Here is a 21,373-nt window from a genome sequence, read left to right as displayed (position 1 = left end):
AACTCATTTGGTGGGGAGCATCTCTATACCCCTCCCTCTTTGTCCTCCACAAGTGTCACTGTCTGCTTTTGCACTAAATAGATTCCTGGGAGGTAGGCCTGAGGTAAGAGGAGAGGACCTGAAAACATTGTGTGTTTGAGGCTTCCTGCAAGCTGTCTGATGACCATAGTTGCATAATCCACTTGTCCAGGAATAGTGTGTGGATTTACAAGAAAGAAGATTATCAACGGTAAGAACCTAATATTTTGTTACTGTTAATTCATCACAAAATCTCCTGATTACTTTATTTATAATAGGGGAAAAGGACCTCAGATACCAAACCGCAGACTATAAAAAAAAATCACTTGTTTGACAGTTTTAACAGGTTCAATTTTCATTCATTGGTCCTAAAAAAAAGTCTCTACTAATTTTATATCAAATTGCTTATATTCATGTTTTGTATAAAATAACCTCAGTTTTTCAAAATGTGTTTGAGTTATTTGAATTCCTTTGTATCAAAAATGTACTTAGGGCCTGTTTTACAAAGCAGCGCTAGCGGCTGCTGCGCGGTAATGGCCCCGAAGCCCATCGAGATTTAAAGGGCTTTGGGGCTGTTGCCAAACGGCTTTGTAAGACAGGCTGTTAGTGTATTCAGCTTCTAATGGGGTTTGTCTCACCCTTGTTCTCGGGCTTCATCAGAATAGCCAGTACATTACAAAGATTTTTGGATAGTTCCAGCCCAATCATATCAGTGTACATTTTTAATACAAAGGAAATCAAATAAGTCAAACACGTTTTTGGAAAAATTGAGTTTTTTGATACAAAACATGAATATAAGCAATTTAATATAAAAATTAGTAGTCAGCCATTTTGAAATTGGAGCCGACATAGGGAGGATTGATACCAGTTGTTCCTAACCATGCCATCTCCAATCTCAAAATGGCCACCATGCCCGATCACACCATTCTCGGCAGCTATTTTGACTGCGGAGTTGAAATGGGCAGGAGTGACTGGGGATTGCTCCTACTCCGAGGCCACTAGACCATTAACGCTTGTACATAAGAACCTAAGAATAGCCTTACTGGGTCAGACCAATGGTCCATCAAGCCCAGTAGCCCGTTCTTATGGTGGCCAATCCAGGTCACTAGTACCTGGCCAAACCCAAAGTGTAGCAATATTCCATGCTACCGATACAGGGCAAGCAGTGGCTTCCCCCTTGTCTTTCTCAATAACAGAGTATGGACTTTTCCTCCAGGAACTTGTCCAAACCTTTCTTAAAATCAGCTATGCTATCCGCTCTTACCACATCCTCTGGCAAGAGCGGATAGCGTAGCTGGTTTTAAGAAAGGTTTGGACAAGTTCCTAGAGGAAAAGTCCATAGTCTGTTGTTGTAAGGTGGGAATGGGGGTCACTTTTGGTAGAGGAGAGAAGTGAAGTGGGGCCTGTTACCCTCAGAAGGAGGGGGAGTTATGCTTTCAGTTGAAAAAGCACATGCATTTTCAGTTGAAACTAAAATAGGGCTGAACCTGCCATGGTAACAGGTAGCATGTAGTAACTTAGCATATAATCATAGTAATTCATATGTAAATTGCTTAGCACATTTTAGTAAAAGGATCTTTGTTTTCCTTGGTCTTTTTGAGTCATAATTTCTGATATCCTATACTTTCTATGTGTAAAGTAGCAGTACTTCATGCTCAAGGCAGAATTTTGCCCCAAGTAAAGGCTGAGGTGGGGTGCTGGAGATTTGGGAGGGAAATTTTTTTTCTCTTGGTTCACTATTTTAACTTTTGATAAGCTCCCAGTTGCTGGTTCAGATTCTCACAAGCCAAAGAAGAGAAAGCAGAGAGGGACCAGATGATGTCTCTACTCTCTCATTGTCTAATATTTTCCCATAAAATATTGCAGAATAGGGATGTTTTGCATAAATCTATGTGTTACTTATCTTTCGGTAATTTTTTTTTCCTCTTACCAAATGATTCTTCCTTTTTTAGAAACCAGAGAGTAATGAACAAAGGCAAAATGGGCTTAAGATGGTGGATCAAGCAATCTGGTCCAAAAAGATGTCAAATGGTACAAGGCGTATCCCAGTCTCGCCTGAGCAGGTGAAACCTTTTTGAGTCTTATTTCTTGTGCAGATCAAAGGCGAGTAGCAGAAATGGTATGGCTCCAGACAAGAGTAAAGTCGCAATGTTTAGGACTGGACTGACTTCACATTCTTCTGCCTTGATTTGAACAACTTAAAACAGCAAGTCAGTTTTATTGCACTCAAAATCATGGCTAGGCTGAAATATGTATGCTTGCTTAGAGGTTATAGTGCTGAGGTGTGTCACTATCTTTTTCATGTGGTTTTTGAAGTGGACTTTAAACTGTGGTACTTCAAAGTGCCCCTGTGACTTCTACAACAGGTGCCTCTTGTGAGCTTAACTGCAGAAACTGGGGATGGGGAAGCTCAGGAATGAAGGAGCAAACACCTTTCTCTGTTTTTTGTAAGAGCATCCAACAGTATACTACATGTATTCAAATATAAACCGAGGTAATCATTTTTCCCTCGAAAAAGGAGGAAAAAAGGTTGACTCGAATATAAACTGGGGGGGTTGTTAATAATCAAGTGCAGTGCCTTGCCTTGTCCTGCCAGGCTCTGCACCCTGTTGCCCCTCCCTCCCTGCTCTGCCAGGCTCTGCACCCAGCCTCCCTCCCTCTCTACCTTGTCAGGTTCTGTACTCTGCACCCCCCTCCCTCCCAATGTCTTGCAGGCCTCCACCAGGCCTGCCGTAAATCCTGGTGGGCCGAGACAGCAGGGATCCCTCCCGCCTTCTGTCCCTACTGATTCTAAGAATTTTTACCCCCCTCCCACCTCCCCCTGCATACCTTTAGAATCCCTGGTGGTCCAGCAGTGAACCGTGGCAGGAACAACCTTCGTCGCTCCTGCCCGTGCAGAGCCACTAGCTGATTGGCTGCAGCAAGTTCTCATGGCAGCCAATCAGCTGGCAGCTCTGCTCAGGCAGAAGCGAAGGAAGGTCGCTTCTGCCGCGGTTCACCACTGGACCACCAGGGATTCTAAAGGTACGTGGGGGAGGCCGGAGGGAGGTAAAAATCCTTAGAATTGGCTGGGACAGGAGTTAGAAGAAGTCCCAGCCCACCACTGGACCACCAGGTCTCACGGCAGGCCTGGCAGAGGTCTTCAACAGGTTCAGGAGGGGGCGGTCAGCGCTGACCCGAATATAAATCGAGACCCCCATTTTTGGGCCATTTTTTTGGCCCAAAAATCTCAGTTTGTCCACCATATTTGAAGGAGTTATTTAAGCCTTATAAATTACTCCATGGTTGTTCAGTGCAGTAATCTTTGTTGTAGTTTCCAGGACAGTTGAGATTGGAAAGCTCATGGCATAGGGCTTTCAGCTACCGTAGGTTTTACCTATGGAATGCTTTGCCACTTGAGTTCTTACAGCAGGATTATTTAACTTTCACACAAAGGTCAAGGCTTAGTGGTTTACCAGGACTTAGAGCTCACAAATGTGAGGTTTCCTGGAGCTTCTGATTCAATTTATTTATATGAGTAGAAGCCCTAGCAAGGGGGTCAATGTATTGGCTGCTAGAGAGTTGGAGAGATTGTTTAGTTATCACCTTGTTTATTGTATGAAATTGGTTATATTGTAATCGAGTTGGTGGAATTATGGGCTTTTCAGAGGTTATGGGAGAGATAACATTGCTTGAAATTGATTTTTATTCTAATCTGCTTTAGGCATTTTGATGAAGCGTGTCCTCCAGTGTAACTAAAGAAATTAATTTTGTATGTCTGGAGTACGCTTTCCAAGGTTGATGTAATGTATTTACAATAGAATTTTAGCATTTAGTTTATAGTCTGCCTGATCAAAAAAAAAAAAAAAAAAAAAACTGACCTAAAAAATCATTGAGAGTTAAGTAAATAATAAGCAGGAGGAAATTTTCATTTTTTCCATTTCAGTCTTTTTACAGTTTATTTGGTATGCTAGCGTGAAATAGTAAATGAAAATGCATAAACCTAATCACAGCCTCCTAAACTAATGCATAGCACGTATTTTGAGCCGATAATCGGTGAACCTGCAGTATTGGAATACTATGTCACAGAGTGGTGAAAATGTATTTATTTATTTAAAAATGTATATGCCGCATATTAACTATGCAGTTTACAGATTACATACAAATCAACTTAGGCTCCATATACAAATAATAGTAAAACAGAATAACAGGAGTAACACAGTCTGATGCATTTTCAACCCAGCACAGGATCATGATATTCCAGGAAAGCATTAGCAAACACAAAGAGGTATTACCAGAGGAAGGCATTAACACAGGAAGACATTCCCAAATAGTTGCGTTTTCAACATTTTCTTGAAATTAATCCTCCCAGCACAAAGTCGCAGAATACCAGGTAGTGCGTTCCAGAGCTTAGCGGCTGCCACAGACCTCATTGCCTCCCCAATCTTAACATGAGAGATTGGCACGTTACCCTCTAAACTCAATTTCATGGTATTTAATGATCTCACCAATACAACGCCCTCTCTTCCTCTTCTGAAATGGTGGGTTGTACGAGAAATAATGAAATGAGGAAAAACCCGTATAAATGCGCCACGGATTTTCTTGGGCTTGCTCTCCATTTTCGCTACGTGCGGAGATAGTTTGTGAAACATTAACATTGGCTCCCGAGGAAGGGCATTATCTTGAAACTGGGCTCAGTTGAGCCGCTATTTAACCAGCGTTGAATATGCGCCAGGAATGTTTATTGAAGATACTTCACTATCTGTAGAATTGATAACAACGGAGAAGCCCCTGAGATAAGTTCTTAGATATCGCTCGTTTGAGCACTTTTCTGATTTGATGGATTGTGATTTTGAATAATGTATTATTTAAGATTTGTACTTTTTGGTGATTTATATTAATGCACACGATGTATACCTTTGATGGTGCTAAGGAGGCGTGAGAAGCAGCCCCTTTACACTTAATTAAGCCTGAGCACTTGGGTTTCCGAGGCCTTTAGCTTTGATTACTGCACTGAGGTTACATCAAAAAAATTTAATTATTTCACATTTATAAGGGTTTTTCCTCATTTCATTATTTCTCGTACAACCCACCATTTCAGAAGAGGAAGAGAGGGAGTTGTATTAGTATTATTTATTAACCCTCCGGAACATTTAACATTGGTGTGGAATTTAATGATCTCAAACATTTTCTGGGTTGATATATTAAAAAAAAAAACCAACCACCACCCAGTATGCTTTTCATTCCTAGCGAGCACTGTTGTGATGCTGATGAAGAGGGGCAGCGTAGGAATTACAGGAATGGGCTGGAGTCAATGGAAACAAAGTTCAGTTGTTTCATCTCCCCGCCGACATTCCTCGTGATCTTGAGCAAGCCACTTTGGGGTAGATATTCCTTAGCATTTTGCCGTGAAAAGGGTAGCTTTAGAAAATTACTAAAGACCCAGTTGTTTGTAGATATGCCTTTTTTTAGGTACTCTTGACAAAGTTGATGAACTATCCGTGATCTTTTTACCCACATTATGGTATCCCCTTAAAGATTGTTTTTATGTTTATTTTATTATATGTTTTTTTTTAACTATGTATTTGTTTTTATCATGTGTTTATTTTAAATACCGTGGATGTAAATTTTGTAAAGCGTTTAGTTTTAAACGGTATATCAATTTTTTTTAAAAATAAACTGCGCTAGCAGTTTCTAGCGTGGGGAGCTGTGCTGCTCCCGACGCTCATAGAGTTCCTATGAGCGTCGGGAGCAGCGCGAGCCATTCAGCGCGGCTCTCTGCGCTAAAAACTGCTAGCACAGTTTAATGGAAGAGGGGGGGGTCAGTGCCAGGCCATATCTGAGCATGTGTGACTGGATAAAATTTAGCAGATTTGAAAGTGATATTCAGTACTTAACCAGCTGTGATGAACCACATAAAAATAACACTGTGGTATTATTTATGCAGCTATTCTAGCTGGTTAAGTGCCAACTGCACCCTTGGAACACCCATAAACTAACTGGTTTTGGCTTAGGCACTAACCGGGCATTTTCAGCGGCACTGTCTGGTTAAGTGTCACTGAACATGCCCAGTTAGCGCCGGGTAAGCAATTTAAATGGCCAGAAGTCATTTCTGGCTGTTTAAATCACTTTTAATATCAACCCTTTTGTTTTGAGTACACACCTGATTTGGGCAGGTGATTATTGTACCTGATTCCTCATGACTACTCAGTGAAAAATTACAAAGACTAGGGGACACTCGAAGTTACAGGGAAATACTTTTAAAACCAATAGGAGGACTTTTTTTTTTTCCACTCAGCAAATAGTTAAGCTCTGGAACGCATTGCCAGAGGTTGTGGTAAGAGCGGCTAGCATAGCTGGTTTTAAGAAAGGTTTGGACAAATTCCTGGAGGAAAAGTCCATATCTGTTATTGAGAAAGACATGTGGGAAGCCACTGCTTGCCCTAGATCAGTAGCATGGAATATTTCTACTCCTTTGGCTAGGTACTAGTAACCTGGATTGGACACCATGAAAATGGGCCACTGGGCTTGATGGACCATTGGACCAGTAAGGCTATTCTTTTATTCTTATGTTGTTTTTTTTTGTCTCCATCTCCAGATCCACCTTTTCTCAACTACCCTTTCATCCAACATATCTCCCTCCTTCCCCACCACCCCAGGTTCCACCAGCCCTCCCTTTCTCTTCCCAACTACCCTCCTATCCAGTATCTCTACCCTCCCTGTGTACTTCTCTCCCTTTCTGTTCCTTCACTCCCTAAATCCCATTGTCCACCATCTCTCTCCCTCTCCTGTTTTTAGATCCATTATTTCTTCTATCCCTCCCCCCATTTCCCCTCTCCCTTCCCTAACTCCCCTCTCCCCCAAGTTCATCTCTCCCTCACCAAGTCCATCTATCTCCCCATCTCTCCTTCTCCAGTCCATAAGAACATAAGCAATGCCTCCACTGGGTCAGACCCGAGGTCCATCGTACCCAGCAGTCCGCTCACGCGGCGGCCCAACAGGTCCAGGACCTGTGCAGTAGCCTTCTATCTATACCCTTCTATCCCTTTTTCCAGTAGGAAATTGTCCAATCCTTTCTTGAACTCCAGTACCGTACTCTGCCCTATTACGTCCTCTGGAAGCGCATTCCAGGTGTCCACCACACGCTGGGTAAAGAAAAACTTCCTAGCATTCGTTCTGAATCTGTCTCCTTCCAACTTTTCCAAATGCAAAACAGCTGTCCTTACTTTTGTGGTGCATTTAATGAATATCGGCCAGTGCCCTCTTAACGTCCAAGTTAGTAGCCGTATCCAGATATTAGGTACCAGGAGCCACATATGAAGATCTGAGGTTAATTCAGTCTTCAGCTGGAAAAGGCTTATCAGCCACTTACTGCTGTGGGCTAAAAATCAACCCCTTCAAAAATAGTGTAAAAAAGGTTCTGTCAGATTGCAACTATTGAAGTGCCATTCCCAGCAATATAAAGTTTATTTTCTAATTTTGAAGAATTAATATGAGAATTGCTTGACATTGCAGGCACGAATCTATAATAAACAAATGCGTCCTGCTGTATTAGATCACACTTCTGGTGTTAAATGGACAAATACATCTCATCATCCTGAATACCTAGTAGGAGAAGAGGTATGAGGGTTTTGGCTTGTATTGGAATTTGTTAGTTTGATCCTTGTACTAGGTAATGGTCGTAGGCCAACGTACAACTGAAATTTAGATCAACATGTCTTGGGTTGTGAAGATCATGAATTATTTTTTTAAAATGCACAAAAAGTTGTTTCCAGTGATACAAGATTCATTGTGGCTTTACTTATCTTCTGTAACTATGCCAGTTAAATGTTATAGTCTGTGCATCTGATTTTCAGGACATGTTTAAAGTAATTTTAATAAATACCACTAATTGCTCATCATTTGAAGGCATTAACTGAGAAGAGAAAAAAAATCCTTTTCATTTTTTAATTAATTTTTCATATAACAACAAGTGTATCATAAAGATTCATACAATTACCTTAAGTATACACTTGATATCTCCATAACATACAACATATCTTATATAATCCTTACTACAATTTTAGATATCATGTAAAATTTAATAATTTTATCAACTATTATTCAATTATGAATCTCTTTCCCTCCCCTTATTTTGTTAATTGCACACAATATAACAACTATTATGATAATTTATTTATATTTTATGATAAAGAGAATAAACCTACCCCCCCCTCCTTTATCAAGTATCTCATTATGGGAAAAAATTATATCAATCATTACAAAAATCTGTTAATGGTCCCCAAATCTTCTTAAACTTATCGATATATCCTTTTTGTGTTGCAAATGTACGCTCCATCTTATATATATATGGCAAACTGAATTCCACCAAAAGTTGTAATTCTTCCAATTGTATGTTATTTGTTGAACTGCTACTCCAGTCAATATAAATAAAAGTTTGTTATTATTTGACGAGATTTGACTCCGAGTTCTCATTGCAGTACCCAAAAAAATCGTCTCATATGTCAAGGCTACCGGATTTTCCAACATCCTATTTATTTGAGGCCAGATTGATTTCCAAAATAGTAATATGAATGGACAATAAAATAAAAGATGATCTAATGTCCCCGCTTCTAGATGACAGTGCCAGCATCTATTAGACTTAGAGCTATCAATTCTCTGTAAACGAACAGGGGTCCATAAGGCTCTATGTAAAAGAAAAAAACATGTTTGTCTCATAGATGCTGATATTGTACACCTTAACCTCCAAGACCAAAGTCGTGGCCATTGAGATGCATTAATCTGATGCTTAATCTCAATGCTCCAAATGTCTCTTAGACCATTTTTTTTTTTTTTTATTTACAAATCCAGATATCAATTTATACCACATTGCGGCCTGGTGACCCATGGAATCTATCTGAAAACATAAAAATTCCATACTATGATAATTATTAAGGTTTTTCCATTCAGGGAACTCCCACCTGAATGGCCTGCTTCAATTGCAACCATCTGAAATATTGTGATTTATTTAAACCAAATTTATTTTGCAATTGTGAAAACTCAAGCAGTTTACCTTTATTCATTACATCCTCTAAAATACGAATTCCAGCAATCATCCAATGTTTCCAGATAATTTTAAAACCGCCAACCTTGATCTTTGGGTTTAGCCAAATTGTTTGAGTTGTTGATTTATTTATCAAGATAAAGAAGAGAAAAAAAATCAATTTAATGACCTATGTATAAAAAGATGTTTTGTATTACAAGAGAGAATATTTCAGTAACTTCAGCAACAAAAACTGCTCATTGCAAGCCACATTTCAGAGACAATCTTTGATAAGTAGTCCTTTGGTTACATGATAAAATTATCTCTTTTGCTATTTAGCTATATAATTTCACTGTATTTAACCTGCACAATCTCATTCCACAATAACTAATCCCTAGAGCTGTTAATCACTAGCTTTTAACTTTGTTAAATCCACTCAATTTGTAGCATCTTTCAATCAATGTTAACCGGCAGAACATTGTTAAATCTACTCAATCTGTAACATCTTTTAATTATTGTAAACCGCATAGAACTTCACGGTCCTGCGGTATATAAACTGTTATATTATTATTATTATTATTACTATGTCTGAAAAGCCAGTTCATGCTAATAAAAATTGCCAATGTGGACTCTTCGAATGAATATCTTCACATAAGTGAAAAAAGTGAAAGGATAGTATTGCAAACACTTAGGGCCAGATTCACTAACCTTCTATCTGTGTCCGTTTGCATGCAGGCTGACAAATTCACTAAAGGCCTGCGTGCAAATGGGGGCGATTGTTGGCATGCCCCCCACCGACCGCACAGATCACTAGAGAGCAATCCTTGAGCATGCGCAGACCATCTTCTTTGCCTGTAGATGGTCTGCGCATGCTCACAGCAGGAAACTTTTTTTTTTTTTTTGCAAGCCCATGGTTTTAACTCGCTTTAAGCCTGTGGGTTAAAACTGCGGGGAAGGGCAGGAGAGATTCGGGGCTGAGAGCAGAAAAGCAGGGCAGAGAGCAGGGCGGCAGAAGGCAAGGCAGTTGAAAAGGACCTGAACAACTGGTCCTCGCTTATTTTGGATTGGTCAGCCCAGTCGGTGTCCCTATTTTTTTTTTTTTTTAAAGTGAATCGCGTTCCTGCCTACTTTGTATGCCATTTCCCCTCATTAGCATGAACGGATCGGAATCAGATCAGTACACAGGTTAGTGAATCAGGTCGGAGGGAAAAGGGGTTGCAAAGTGATTGGTACACAATCGGTTTGCTTAGTGAATCTAGCCCTTAGAAGAATGTGGATTTGGGTTTGAATTGGCATTTCAATAAACTTTGCCATTGAATTGGTGGACCTTAGGACTATTGTTTCAGCATTGACACTTTTTTCACTTGTGTGAAGACATTCATTGGGAGAGACCACGTTGGCAATTTTTATTAGCATGAGCTGACTTTTCAGACATAGGAGAGAACACAGTTAAATGCAGCAAAATTATATCTAATATAATAAAACCTAAGCCGCGCATGCGCACTCCCACCTGCGTGCTCCCGTTTTCTGTGAGCTGTAGGGCACCGCAGGCAGGAGTGTGCATGCACGCAAATCTCTGTCTCTCTTTCCCCCGAGGCGGATGTTGGCCGCAGCGGCTCTTTTCTCCTCACATTGCCTGCCACTCTCAACCATGACCCCCAAACACCTGGCATCCCTTCTCTCCCTTGCCTGATAGCCTCACCTGCCCTGCCTTCCTCTTCCTGCCAGTCTCAGCCGGGCTCACTCTTCCCCTCTTCCCTCCCCCCTGGAAGCCCTGAACCTGTTCTCCGTTCCCCGCCAGTCTCCTCCTCCAGCGGCTAATCCACCATCGCCTCCGTCACCGCTCGACACTCTTCAAGATGGCGCGGCGGGGGCAGTACAGGTGGAGACTGTTGGCCGCGGCGGATGTCTGGAGGCCAGATGTGAGGTAAGGGGTGCTGCTGGACAGGGGAACAGACGGGGGAGGGGAGAAAAAGGAAGGGAGGCCTACTACTGGACAGGGGGACAGGAAAGAGGTGCTGATGGACAGGGGAAGAGACGGTGGGAGGAAGAAAAAGGAAGGGATGCCTACTGCTGGACAGGGGAAGAGACGGGGAGGCGTACTGCTGGACAGGGGGACATGAAAGAGGTGCTGACGGACAGGGGGGAGATAAAAAAAAGGAAAAGGGCTGCTGCTGGATAAGGGGAGCAGTGAAGGGGTGGTGGTGGACACAGGGAAGGTAAAAGGAAGGGAGAATGGGTGGATAGCAGAGGAAAAATAAACACAGAAAGAAAGACAGAAATACAGAAAGCGGCTAAGGACAGAGAGAGATAAATAAATAAACACAGACACACACAAATATATTCTAGCACCTGTTAATGTAACGGGCTATAAGACCAGTAGCTAAATAATACAAGAAAGGTGATTTTATGATGCAACCAAAGTATTACTAATCAGATTGCCTCTGAAATGTGACTTGCAATGAGCAGTTTTTACTGCCAAAGTTACTGAAATATTCTTTCTTGTAATAGAAAACATCTTGCTGCCAAAGTTACTGAAATATTCTTTCTTGTAATAGAAAACATCTTTTTATACATACATCATTAAATTGATTTTTTTTTTCCTCTTCTCAGTTAATGCCTTCACATGAAAGTGAATAAACAACAAAATCACTCCATTAATAAAACACCTGTGTTTCTAAGAAATGCTAACCAGCGAAATAAAAAGTCTCAGAGCGTTGGAGAGGTGAACCCACACTCTACCACCCTCACATCATCGGCAGAAAAAGCTTTCGCTATTGTGGTTAGATAAACAAGAGGTGAAAAACTTTTCACAATAATAAACAAAAATGCTTTTATATGGCTAACACTGATAGATAAGCTGACGATCATTTCATGGCTTTCAGGTTATCTGTTCAACGGTTTTATCAGGAGCAGTTAGTGGTATTTGTTTGCATTACTCCTGATTGTAAAGTAATTTTAAAGCAGTGCTCTGTAGAGAAGTCATTTGTAAAAACCAGATCGTCTCTGTTTGAGGCTGTTTTATGTCACCCAGAAGAGGTGGTGGAGACAGAGACTGTGTCTAAATTCAAGAGGGAGAGAAAGAGATAATGGTTACTGCGGATGGGCAGACTAGATGGGCCATTTGGCCTTTATCTGCCATCGTGTTTCTATGTTGTGTTTCACAGTTCAAATTTCAAAAACCAAGTTGGAAAGAATTATTCCATGAGCTAAAATCCTTTAAAACGAGACTCTTCTTGTTTGATAAAGTTTGAGCTTTGTATTCTTGAGCCACTTAAATATTTTTAAGTTCTCAATTCATTTAACAGTTTTTAAAAATATCTTTGTGTTGAAATATACAGTTAATGGGCAAATAGAATTTGCTCTTCTTAAGGCTATACTGATAATTTACGTTTTCTAATTATCAAGCTCTAGTCTTGTCCTGATTTTGATATGATGTAGAAATATTAATGGTTGCTATATTTTGAGGCTGAGTTTCTCAGGCAGATTTTTTCCACAACTTCAGTTTTGCAGAATGTTTTGCAGAGAATTTATAATTGCTTCCTATTTCTTTTTTAGGCTGTTCATGTTAATCCATCGGACTGCTATAACATTCACACTCCCATACGAAGAGGCCAGCTAAACTTGCACCCAGGACCGGGGGGTTCACTCACTGCTGTCCTTGCAGACTTGGAGACAATATGGTCGCATGTAATCCAAAAATATCTGGAGATACCCCTGAAAGATTTAAAGGTGTGTACAGTCACTGAATCTGACTCTGTAGTTCTAAGACATACAAAAGAATTCTCTTTTGCCAATCAATTACACAGTGATTAAACTGGAAAATTACATTTGATATAGAAATATTCCACAGTGTAAGCAGTTGATAAATGAGTCTGTGGTTTGTTGTTTGCCCTGTCCCCCGCTGTCTGCTGTCGTCGGGCAGGAAGTCTCCATTGAGAAAAATGGCCATTTAACCCTACACTCTGTTTTCTGTCCGATAATCAATTTCTAATCCACAACTTAACATTGCCTCCTATCCTGTGACTCTTTAATTTTCTCAGGAGCCTCTCATGAGGAACTTTGTCAAAAGCTTTCTGGAAATTTAGATACACTACATCAACCAGCTGACCTTCCACAAGTTTATTCATGCCTTCAAAGAAGTCAAGCAATTTGGTGAGGCGAGACTTTCCTTAGCTGAACCCATTATGACTCTGTCCCATTAAATCTTGTTCCACAATTTTATTTTTTTTTATAATTGTTTCCACTATTTTGCCTGACACTAAAGTCAAGACTTACTGGTTTGTAATTTCCTGGATCTCTTTTGGAACCCTTTTTAAAAATCGGCATAACATTGGCCACCCTCCAATCTTCAGGTACTACAGACAATTTTAGCAAAAGGTTACAGATCACTAACAGCAGATCAGCATTTCAAGTTTTGAGTTCTTTCAGTACCCTACGATGTATACCATCTGGTCCAGGTAATTTCTCACTCTTTAACTTGCCAATTTGGTTTAGTACATCTACATGTTCACCGAGATTTCTTTCAGTTCCTCTGCATCATCACCCTTGAAAACTCTTTTGGGTTCAGGTGGATCTCTTACATCTTCTTCCAGGCAAAGAATTCATTCAGTCTCTCTGCTTATGTCCTTACCCTTCCTGAGCGCCCCTTATGCTCCTTGATCACCCAATGGTCCCATGGATTCCCTCACTGGTTTTCAACTTCTGATGTACCTAAAAAAAATTGTAACCATGTGTTTTTGCCTCTTTAGCAAATCTCTCTTCATATGTCTCTTATTTTCTTCATTTGGATCCATCTTTCCATTCTTTAACGTATGTTTTTTTGGCGCTAATAGCCTCTTTCATTTCACCTTTTAACCATGTTGGCTCTTGTTTTCTCTTCTTTCCATCTTTGTTAATGCTTGGAATACATCTGGCCTGAACTTTCGCAATGGTATTTTTAAATAACACCCATTCTTGGTTTACAGTCCTAACCTTTGCCACTGATCCTTTAAGCTTCTTTTTAATCATTTTCCTCATTTTATCGTCGCCCTTTCAAGAATTAAATGCCGCTACAGTAGATTTCTTTAGTGACGACATCTTCTATGTTTCCATGGGCTTGTTTCACTGAGACTTTCCTCCCATTTTTAATCTGTAGGAATAAATCAGGCACTATATATTAAAACTATTAACTAATTTGTGCTAGAGAACTTTCTGTTATGTTTCAGAACTTCTGAAGATAATAGTTCCTGTTCGGTAGTACTGCAGTTTGTTTTGTTTCTTTCTTCCTTTCTGAATAACAAACTGAAAAAGAAGGAGGAGAGAAACTAGAGATACTGAGATAGAGGCAACAGTGCTTTTTGGTAGGGCAGTTGTATAAGGAGTTTTTGTCTTTCTTTCGCCTGGATATATGAACTTTGGTATATCCCACTGGTGTGAACTGCTTTAGATGGACAATAACAGAAAATAACATTTAGTCTTACCTTTTAATTCCCTTTGCTTGAGTCATGTTACAACAGTTCACCATCCTGCATGGAAGTTTAGGTTTTAGGAGTACCCACTAATTGCTTAGGGGCAATTTATGGGCTTTATTAGATGTATTCTGTCTGGCCTCAGATGGCACCTGTTGTATACCAGAGATGTAACTGGAAATTATTTTTCTACTCTACTCCATCTGGTGGTCAGTAGACATAACTCAGTGATGTGGATTGCTCTGTCAGGACTCAAGGAAAGGAAATTAACAGGTAAGAAAAGTTCACCTTGCTATCAACAGATTCTAGGAAGATCTTGTAGATGGGTTTAAATAGAATGAATTGAGATTTCAAAGGGAAAGAGGATGGGACTTGATATACTGCCAATCAAAGCTGTTTACATATTATATACAGATATTTAATTTTGTACCTGGGGCAATGGAAGGGTAAGTGGCTTGCCCAGGGAGCTGCAGTGGGACTCGAACCCAGTTTCCCAAGTTCTCAGACTGCTGCACTAGCCACTAGACTACTGCTCGCATTCTAGTTTAGTTACTTTGATATTTTAGAAGAAAATCTGCACTGAAATATAGCAGTGGGTTTTTTGTTTTGTTTTTATAAAGAAGATTTAGTTTTTTGTATGGTTGTCCTGAGAATTCATCTTCCCTTTCCCTTCTGCTTGTAGTTTTAGTGGTTCTTGTAAAGCTCCCTGCCATCCTGTGAACTGAGAGGTGCTGATGGCTGTCTCTTTGTAAGCTTTGGAAATAACTTTGAAAAGGACCTTCCACATGAAGTCTCCGTTGGGGTGCACTGCATATTATGTTGAAAAGCTTATTCTAAACAGTAATGAAAAGTTGATCCTCCATGACTTATATGAGGATCTAAGGATTTGAAGGGGGAGTTGTATTTTTGGAGGACAGAGAGAATTTTGATTCCTGCTTTTTATTTTGGTACTTGTTTATATTTTCAATCTTCTATTGATTTTATTGTGGTGGTTTTTTTTATGTCCGTTTTTAATAATTTTTCATTTTTAGTATTACAGGTGCATTTTACTGATCCCGGATATTTATAACAGACAACATGTGAAAGAAGTGGTGAATATGATCCTAAATAAGATGGGCTTTTCAGGTAAATTATGGGCTGTGTTCTACCTTTTCTGTGTATCTTAGAAGAGGCTTCCGACTTTCCAAATGTGGGTCTGTCAGTCTTGGCCATATTGTTTCCTCCCTACTACCGTATATACTCAAATATAAACCGATCCGAATATAAACCAAGGTGACCCTTTTCCCTCCTGAATATAAACCGAGATTAGAAACATGGGTGATCTTGGTGAGCCAATCTACAAAGACTAGATATCCTTGCCATAAGTTTTAACACAATTTTTTTTTTAAACAATAGATATTTTTTTAGTGCAAAACTACAAGTTTACAATAAAGGTAGTTTAAATAATATCTGTTTGGATAAACAATCCCTCCCACCATAAACCTCCTGTTCCCTACCCCCTATCCCTCCTACCCCAAACAGGCCACTGGTGGAGACAGGATACTGGCAGGCTCAATTAACCTTGGCCTGATTCAGCCTGTATAGTCTATCCCTGACCTCCACTTTAACCCAGACAAAAAGGTCCACTCAGAACTTGTAAAGGGGTAACTGACTTTTCTGTTAGCAACTTTGGAAATTACCCTCTACTATGGCAGGCATCCCTATCATAGTTCTTTGCAATATCAGCAGAAGGAGGGGGCAGGACCAAAAAGTTACTGCTCACATCAAATATTTTGCAATTAAAAATTATGGCAAATAGACCTCTGTTTTTAAAAATATACTGAACTGAAACAAAAAATATTGATTGTTATAGATAATTTGATCATCAGACTTTATTAAAGCAACTGCTATTGGTTGGTGCCTCAAAATATTGTCCAAGTAATGAGAGCTTTACCTTTCATTGCTGAAGACATCTGCTGCTGACTCTGTATACTGATCTGGCATCACTATCCTGCATACAGGGGCACGTACGCCCCCCCCCCCCAGCCACTATCCACAACACATGCACCCTCACCAGAGCTGCTTTCCCAATACATGTCCCCACCCTCCGAGTTACTGACCTCCATATATCCATTGGTGCAGCCGCCGCAGATCCACTGACCTCCATGCATGCCCCAGAGCCGATGACCTCCATACAACTGTGGGTTTTGCTGCCGCCAATCTGATGTATGTTGAACTGCCTTCTCTGAGAATGTCAGTGCCCAAAGCCCTGTCCGGTTCAACATACAACGGATTGGCGGCAACACAACCCACGGGTGTATGGCGGTTAGTGTATCAGCAGCGGCAACAACGGGTATATGGAGGCCAGTGACGGGGTGGGTGTGGATGGGGTGGGCATCTATTGTGGATAGCGACTCCAGGGAAGGTACGTGTGTTGTGGAGGGGCGCAAGCATCCCTCTATATAGAATACTGATGCTGAGTTCATTGGGAAGCAGGAAGAGGACAGCCATGCCCTGTGGTCAGGTGGTAGCTCGAATATTACATTACATTACATTAGGGTTTTCTATTCCGCCATTACCTTGCAGTTCAAGGCGGATTACAAAAGAATTATCCAAGATGTATTACAACAAGAACTTACAAAAAAAAATTGGTCATTTTCAAAAAGAGTAAGAAATGGGTAAGGTTATTTGTTTGGGGTAGTTGGCTTTAGTGAGAGGTGGAGTTTGAGAATATAAACCAAGACCCCCATTTTTGGGTCATATTTTTGGCCCAAAAATCTCAGTTTATATTCGAGTATTTGCGGTATCTTGGGCAATTTTTTTTTTTTTTTTTTTTTACAGAGAAGACATAAGAACACAATAATAGCCATTCTGGATCAGACCAGTTGTCCATCTAGCTAACTATCCTGCTTCCAAAAGTGGTCAATCTAAGTCACAAGTACCTGGCAGAAGCCCAAATAATAACCTAGTCCACAATCAATTATCATAAACTCAACTAAACCTTAAGCTTACATACCGCATCTATAAATATAGAGCTTGACATGGTTTAGAAAAATTAAAAGAATTAAAAGGGAAGTACAGTGGGAGTTGGTGGTAGGGGGAAGCGTAAATTTACATTTTTGAAAATAGCCAAGTTTTCAGGTGTCTACGGAATAGTTGGAAAGAGCCCAGGTTGCGCAGCTGGGCAGGGAAATTATTCCAGAGCTCTGTAGTTTTGAAGTGAAGAGATTTCCCTAGCTTTCCAATGTAGGCACTGCCTTTTAGTGAGGGGAAAGATCATTTGAGCTTTTGGATAGATCTGGTGACATCAGGTCTCGCAGCATTCCAAGATAGAGGAATTCAAGGGGGAAGAATGCCATGGATTATCATCCATTGAGCTAGATACCCTTAAGTATTTTCTCATCGATGCAACATAACCCGGTTGCTTTCACCTTGCTCCGAGTATACACACAATTTAATGTGGTTTTCGGGATATCCACAGTGAATATGCACGAGAGATTTGCTTACATTAGAGACTCAGTATATGTATGTTCATCCTATGTGTATCCAAAACACGAATGGCTGTAAGATCACCAGGAGAAATGTGAAAATCCCTGGTGAAGTGAATTGGTTACATTTAAAGCTCCTAGTTTTTAGGTGGTGGTGCTATAAATTGCGTGTGTTTTTATGGAACCCATTCAGATTTTGGGATAGAAATATGATAACAGATAAAAGCCAAATGGCCCATCCAGTCTGCTTATCCACAGCATCCATTATCTCCTCTCCCTCTTGAATTCAGAAACAGTCTTTGTCTCCACCACCTCTACTGGGAGATTATTCCATGCGTTTGTCTTTTCATGTGTTCAGCTGTTAGATTTCTTATCGCTTGCTCTTTTTCTTATGCTTAGGTATCGTGGTGCATCAGGAGTCGGTCTGTGCTACTTTTGGAAGTAGTTTAAGCAGTGCCTGCGTAGTAGACGTAGGTGATCAGAAGACCAACGTCTGCTGTGTAGAAGATGGCGTTTCGCATCGGAATAGCCGGTGACAGGTTTCTTTCTCTGTTGAAAAATAGAAATGTTTGCCAAAATAACACAGCTTCAGAAAAAAAAAAAAAAAAACTCCCTCACTGTCTCTGTCCTATTTGGAAGCTGATTCTTTAAGGAGAGCACCAAGATTTATGTGCTAAAAACATATGTAGATAACCTGAATACTGGTATTTATGTGTGTATATGATTCAGTAAAATGGCACTTAAATGCAGTGACATAGTTTTCATGTAAGCAATACATGGGCAGAATGTACTTGTGCGTTCTTTAGCAATCTAGGCACAAGCAGTGCAGGTCAGGGGTAGGCAATTCCGGTCCTCGAGAGCCGGAGCCAGGTCAGATTTTCAGGATATCCACAATGAATATGTATGAGATGGATTTGCATGCACTGCCTCCTTGAAATGCAAATCTATCTCATGCATATTTATTGTGGAGATCCTGAAAACTTGTAGGTGATTATATCTAGATTAAAGGTGCATTCTTGGTATGTTTTGCTTGTATTCTGTTTAAAAAGGGAAAAAAAGCACCTACTTTTCTTTATAGAATTTTGTTCCATGATCATAACTGCAGTACAAAAAAATATACAAAGAGTAGCCCACTCCTGGACTACCTACAATCTTTGGTGATCTAGTGGTGTAGTCAGGGTAGAAGCTATGTTTGCCTCAGTCACGGCAGCCATTTTGAGAGCAGAACCAGAATGGGCAGAATGCATTGGAGAATAAAGCAGCAAAACAACAACAAGATTGTGGAACAGAAGACTGAATGTTCCAGTTTGTCATTTAATTAGCGTCCAAATAACTTAAAACAAGAGGCCCACCAAATAATGTATAAAATACAAATGACCCAACACGGGCCATTTTTCGGCAAAATAAAAATGTTTTCCTCGGGGGTCTTATGGGGTCCTTGGCTGTCTTAAATATAAAACATAAATGTTGCAAAAATATCCAAGTAGTTAAGAGCCTACAAACAAAGAGCATAGCACGCACAGTTCCTACTCTGAACTGCATCCCTAGACTACCAGGGATTGAAATGTGGAACGGGGGAAGCACTTAAGGGTGGCAGGAGTCTGGGAGGAAGAGCAACTCCTGTTCAGGGAGGAAGGAAGGGATACAAATAAAAAAAGCACAAATTTTCGGCTTCTGCCAAAAGCACATGGTCATTTTTGGCTAAAACCAAAAACATGGCTGAAAATCAATACCTTTCCACCAAAACTGGTCAGAAAATGGATTTTTGGCTGGTTTTGGCACTGAAACTGAAATTCAGTCAGCTTCCAAATGGAACCCCTCTCCATATAATAAGGGTTGTTTCCATTCTTGTTCCTCTTTATAGTAACAAAACCTAGTCATCTATTCTCTTTGAAAATTCAAGACGGGTTTGTTTTGTTTTTTTATTTTTGCCACTTATTTCTGTGGGAAATTGTTTTCTATGGAACATTTTTTCCTAGGTCTAGGTAGATGTTAACATACTGGGAATCAAAAGCTCAGTAGAGGTAACTATTGAATGCTTTTGAGTAGAGAATGACACGGTGGCGGTTTACCCGCGGCCACCGCATTTTAGCCGCGGGTCACCCGCTGAAAACGGGGAAGAAAACTAGCAGTCGCTGCGGCGACGGGGACAAGGCCATTCACCGCCCGCGGGGCGGTGAATGGTCTTGTCCCCCGCAGTGAGGCATGAAGGATCGCGCGGTCCCCGCAGCTCACACCCGCCCGCCCAATCGATTCCAGTGTCCAGCCAGCTCTCTCCCCTCTCCTCACCCCAGTCCGCAGATCCTCCTCCTCGGCGACCCGCACGCTACCAGAGAGCCGCGCACACCCGCCGCTGCTCAACCTCGATCTTCTGCTCTGACGCAACCGGAAACAGGAAGTTGCAGCAGAGCAGAAGATCGAACACTGAGCAGCCGCGCGTGTGCGGCTCCCTGGGAAAGCGCGCAGGTTGCCGAAAAAGAAAACCCACAAACCAAGGTGAGGAGAAGGGAGAGAGCCGGCCAAACACCAGGATCGACCGGGCAGGCAGGTAGTGGCCGCGGGGACCGTGCGATCGCTAGTGTTCCCGGCTCAAATTGGAAGGAGGGAGTGAAAGGAAAAAGGCTTATATGGATGCAGCGGGGACGGTGACGGGGCGGTGAAAGGGATGGCGGTGACGGTGACGGGGCGGTGAAGGGATTGGCGGTGACGGGGCGGTGCAGAGGATGGTGGGCCGGTGACGGGGCGGTGACGGGGCGGTGACGGGGACAAATTTTTTCCCCGTGTCATTCTCTACTTTTGAGTACAGATAAACAACAATATTTATGCTTAGAATCCACATAATACCAATAAATTAGCCCTGTGTGGATCACAATTAAGAAGCTAGCCATTATTAAAAAAGTACAATAGAACAAGTAAGATAGAAAGAATCAAAAGCAGAATAGTAAAACCATTATTCCAGTGAACAAGCACAAACTTTTTCAGATAAATGTTCAATTTCCTATGGAAATAATGCATCTCTAATATATAGAAGAAGGAAATTCCACATCAAAGGAGTCTGATTCATTAATCTCATGGTGGCTAACCTTTTGTATTTTACACCTTTGGCTGAAGGAAAATGCATAAATCAGGCAATCGGTATTACACAATAGCTTGCTTATTCTAGAATTATAAAATGATTCATATAAGCAGGTCTGTAGACAGATATAAATACCAGAGAACAGATTGAAAGAAAATACAAGTTGGCACAGGGATCTAGGGCAGATGAAATAACAAAGAGCTTGACATATTAACCTTGCTGCACGGTTTTGTAGTGTCTGAAGGCGTTTCTGCAATTTCACAGAACAGGCAGCCTAGAGAAGATTACAATAGAGGACAGAATGAGAGCCAGGTTTTTAATTAGGTTATTTATTTCCCCACCTCATTAGCTTTATGCCCCA

At 40.9% G+C, this 21,373-nt stretch overlaps 1 protein-coding gene across 2 annotated transcripts in view; it reads left to right on the top strand.

Moving 5' to 3' along the window:
* The window catches only part of ACTR8 (actin related protein 8), a 48,032-nt gene that overhangs the window by 13,190 nt on the left and 13,469 nt on the right, over positions 1-21,373 (top strand). For both annotated transcript variants that reach the window (XM_033926412.1, XM_033926411.1), the window contains 5 exons: positions 1,971-2,081; positions 7,513-7,617; positions 12,578-12,751; positions 15,501-15,594; positions 18,336-18,468. In XM_033926412.1, coding sequence (XP_033782303.1) covers positions 1,971-2,081; positions 7,513-7,617; positions 12,578-12,751; positions 15,501-15,594; positions 18,336-18,468 — 617 coding nt within the window. The remainder of the gene's footprint in view (positions 1-1,970; positions 2,082-7,512; positions 7,618-12,577; positions 12,752-15,500; positions 15,595-18,335; positions 18,469-21,373) is intronic.

Source organism: Geotrypetes seraphini, chromosome 17 (assembly GCF_902459505.1).
Source record: "Geotrypetes seraphini chromosome 17, aGeoSer1.1, whole genome shotgun sequence".
NCBI lineage: Eukaryota > Metazoa > Chordata > Amphibia > Gymnophiona > Dermophiidae > Geotrypetes > Geotrypetes seraphini.
This window is presented reverse-complemented; position numbering and strand designations above follow the sequence as displayed.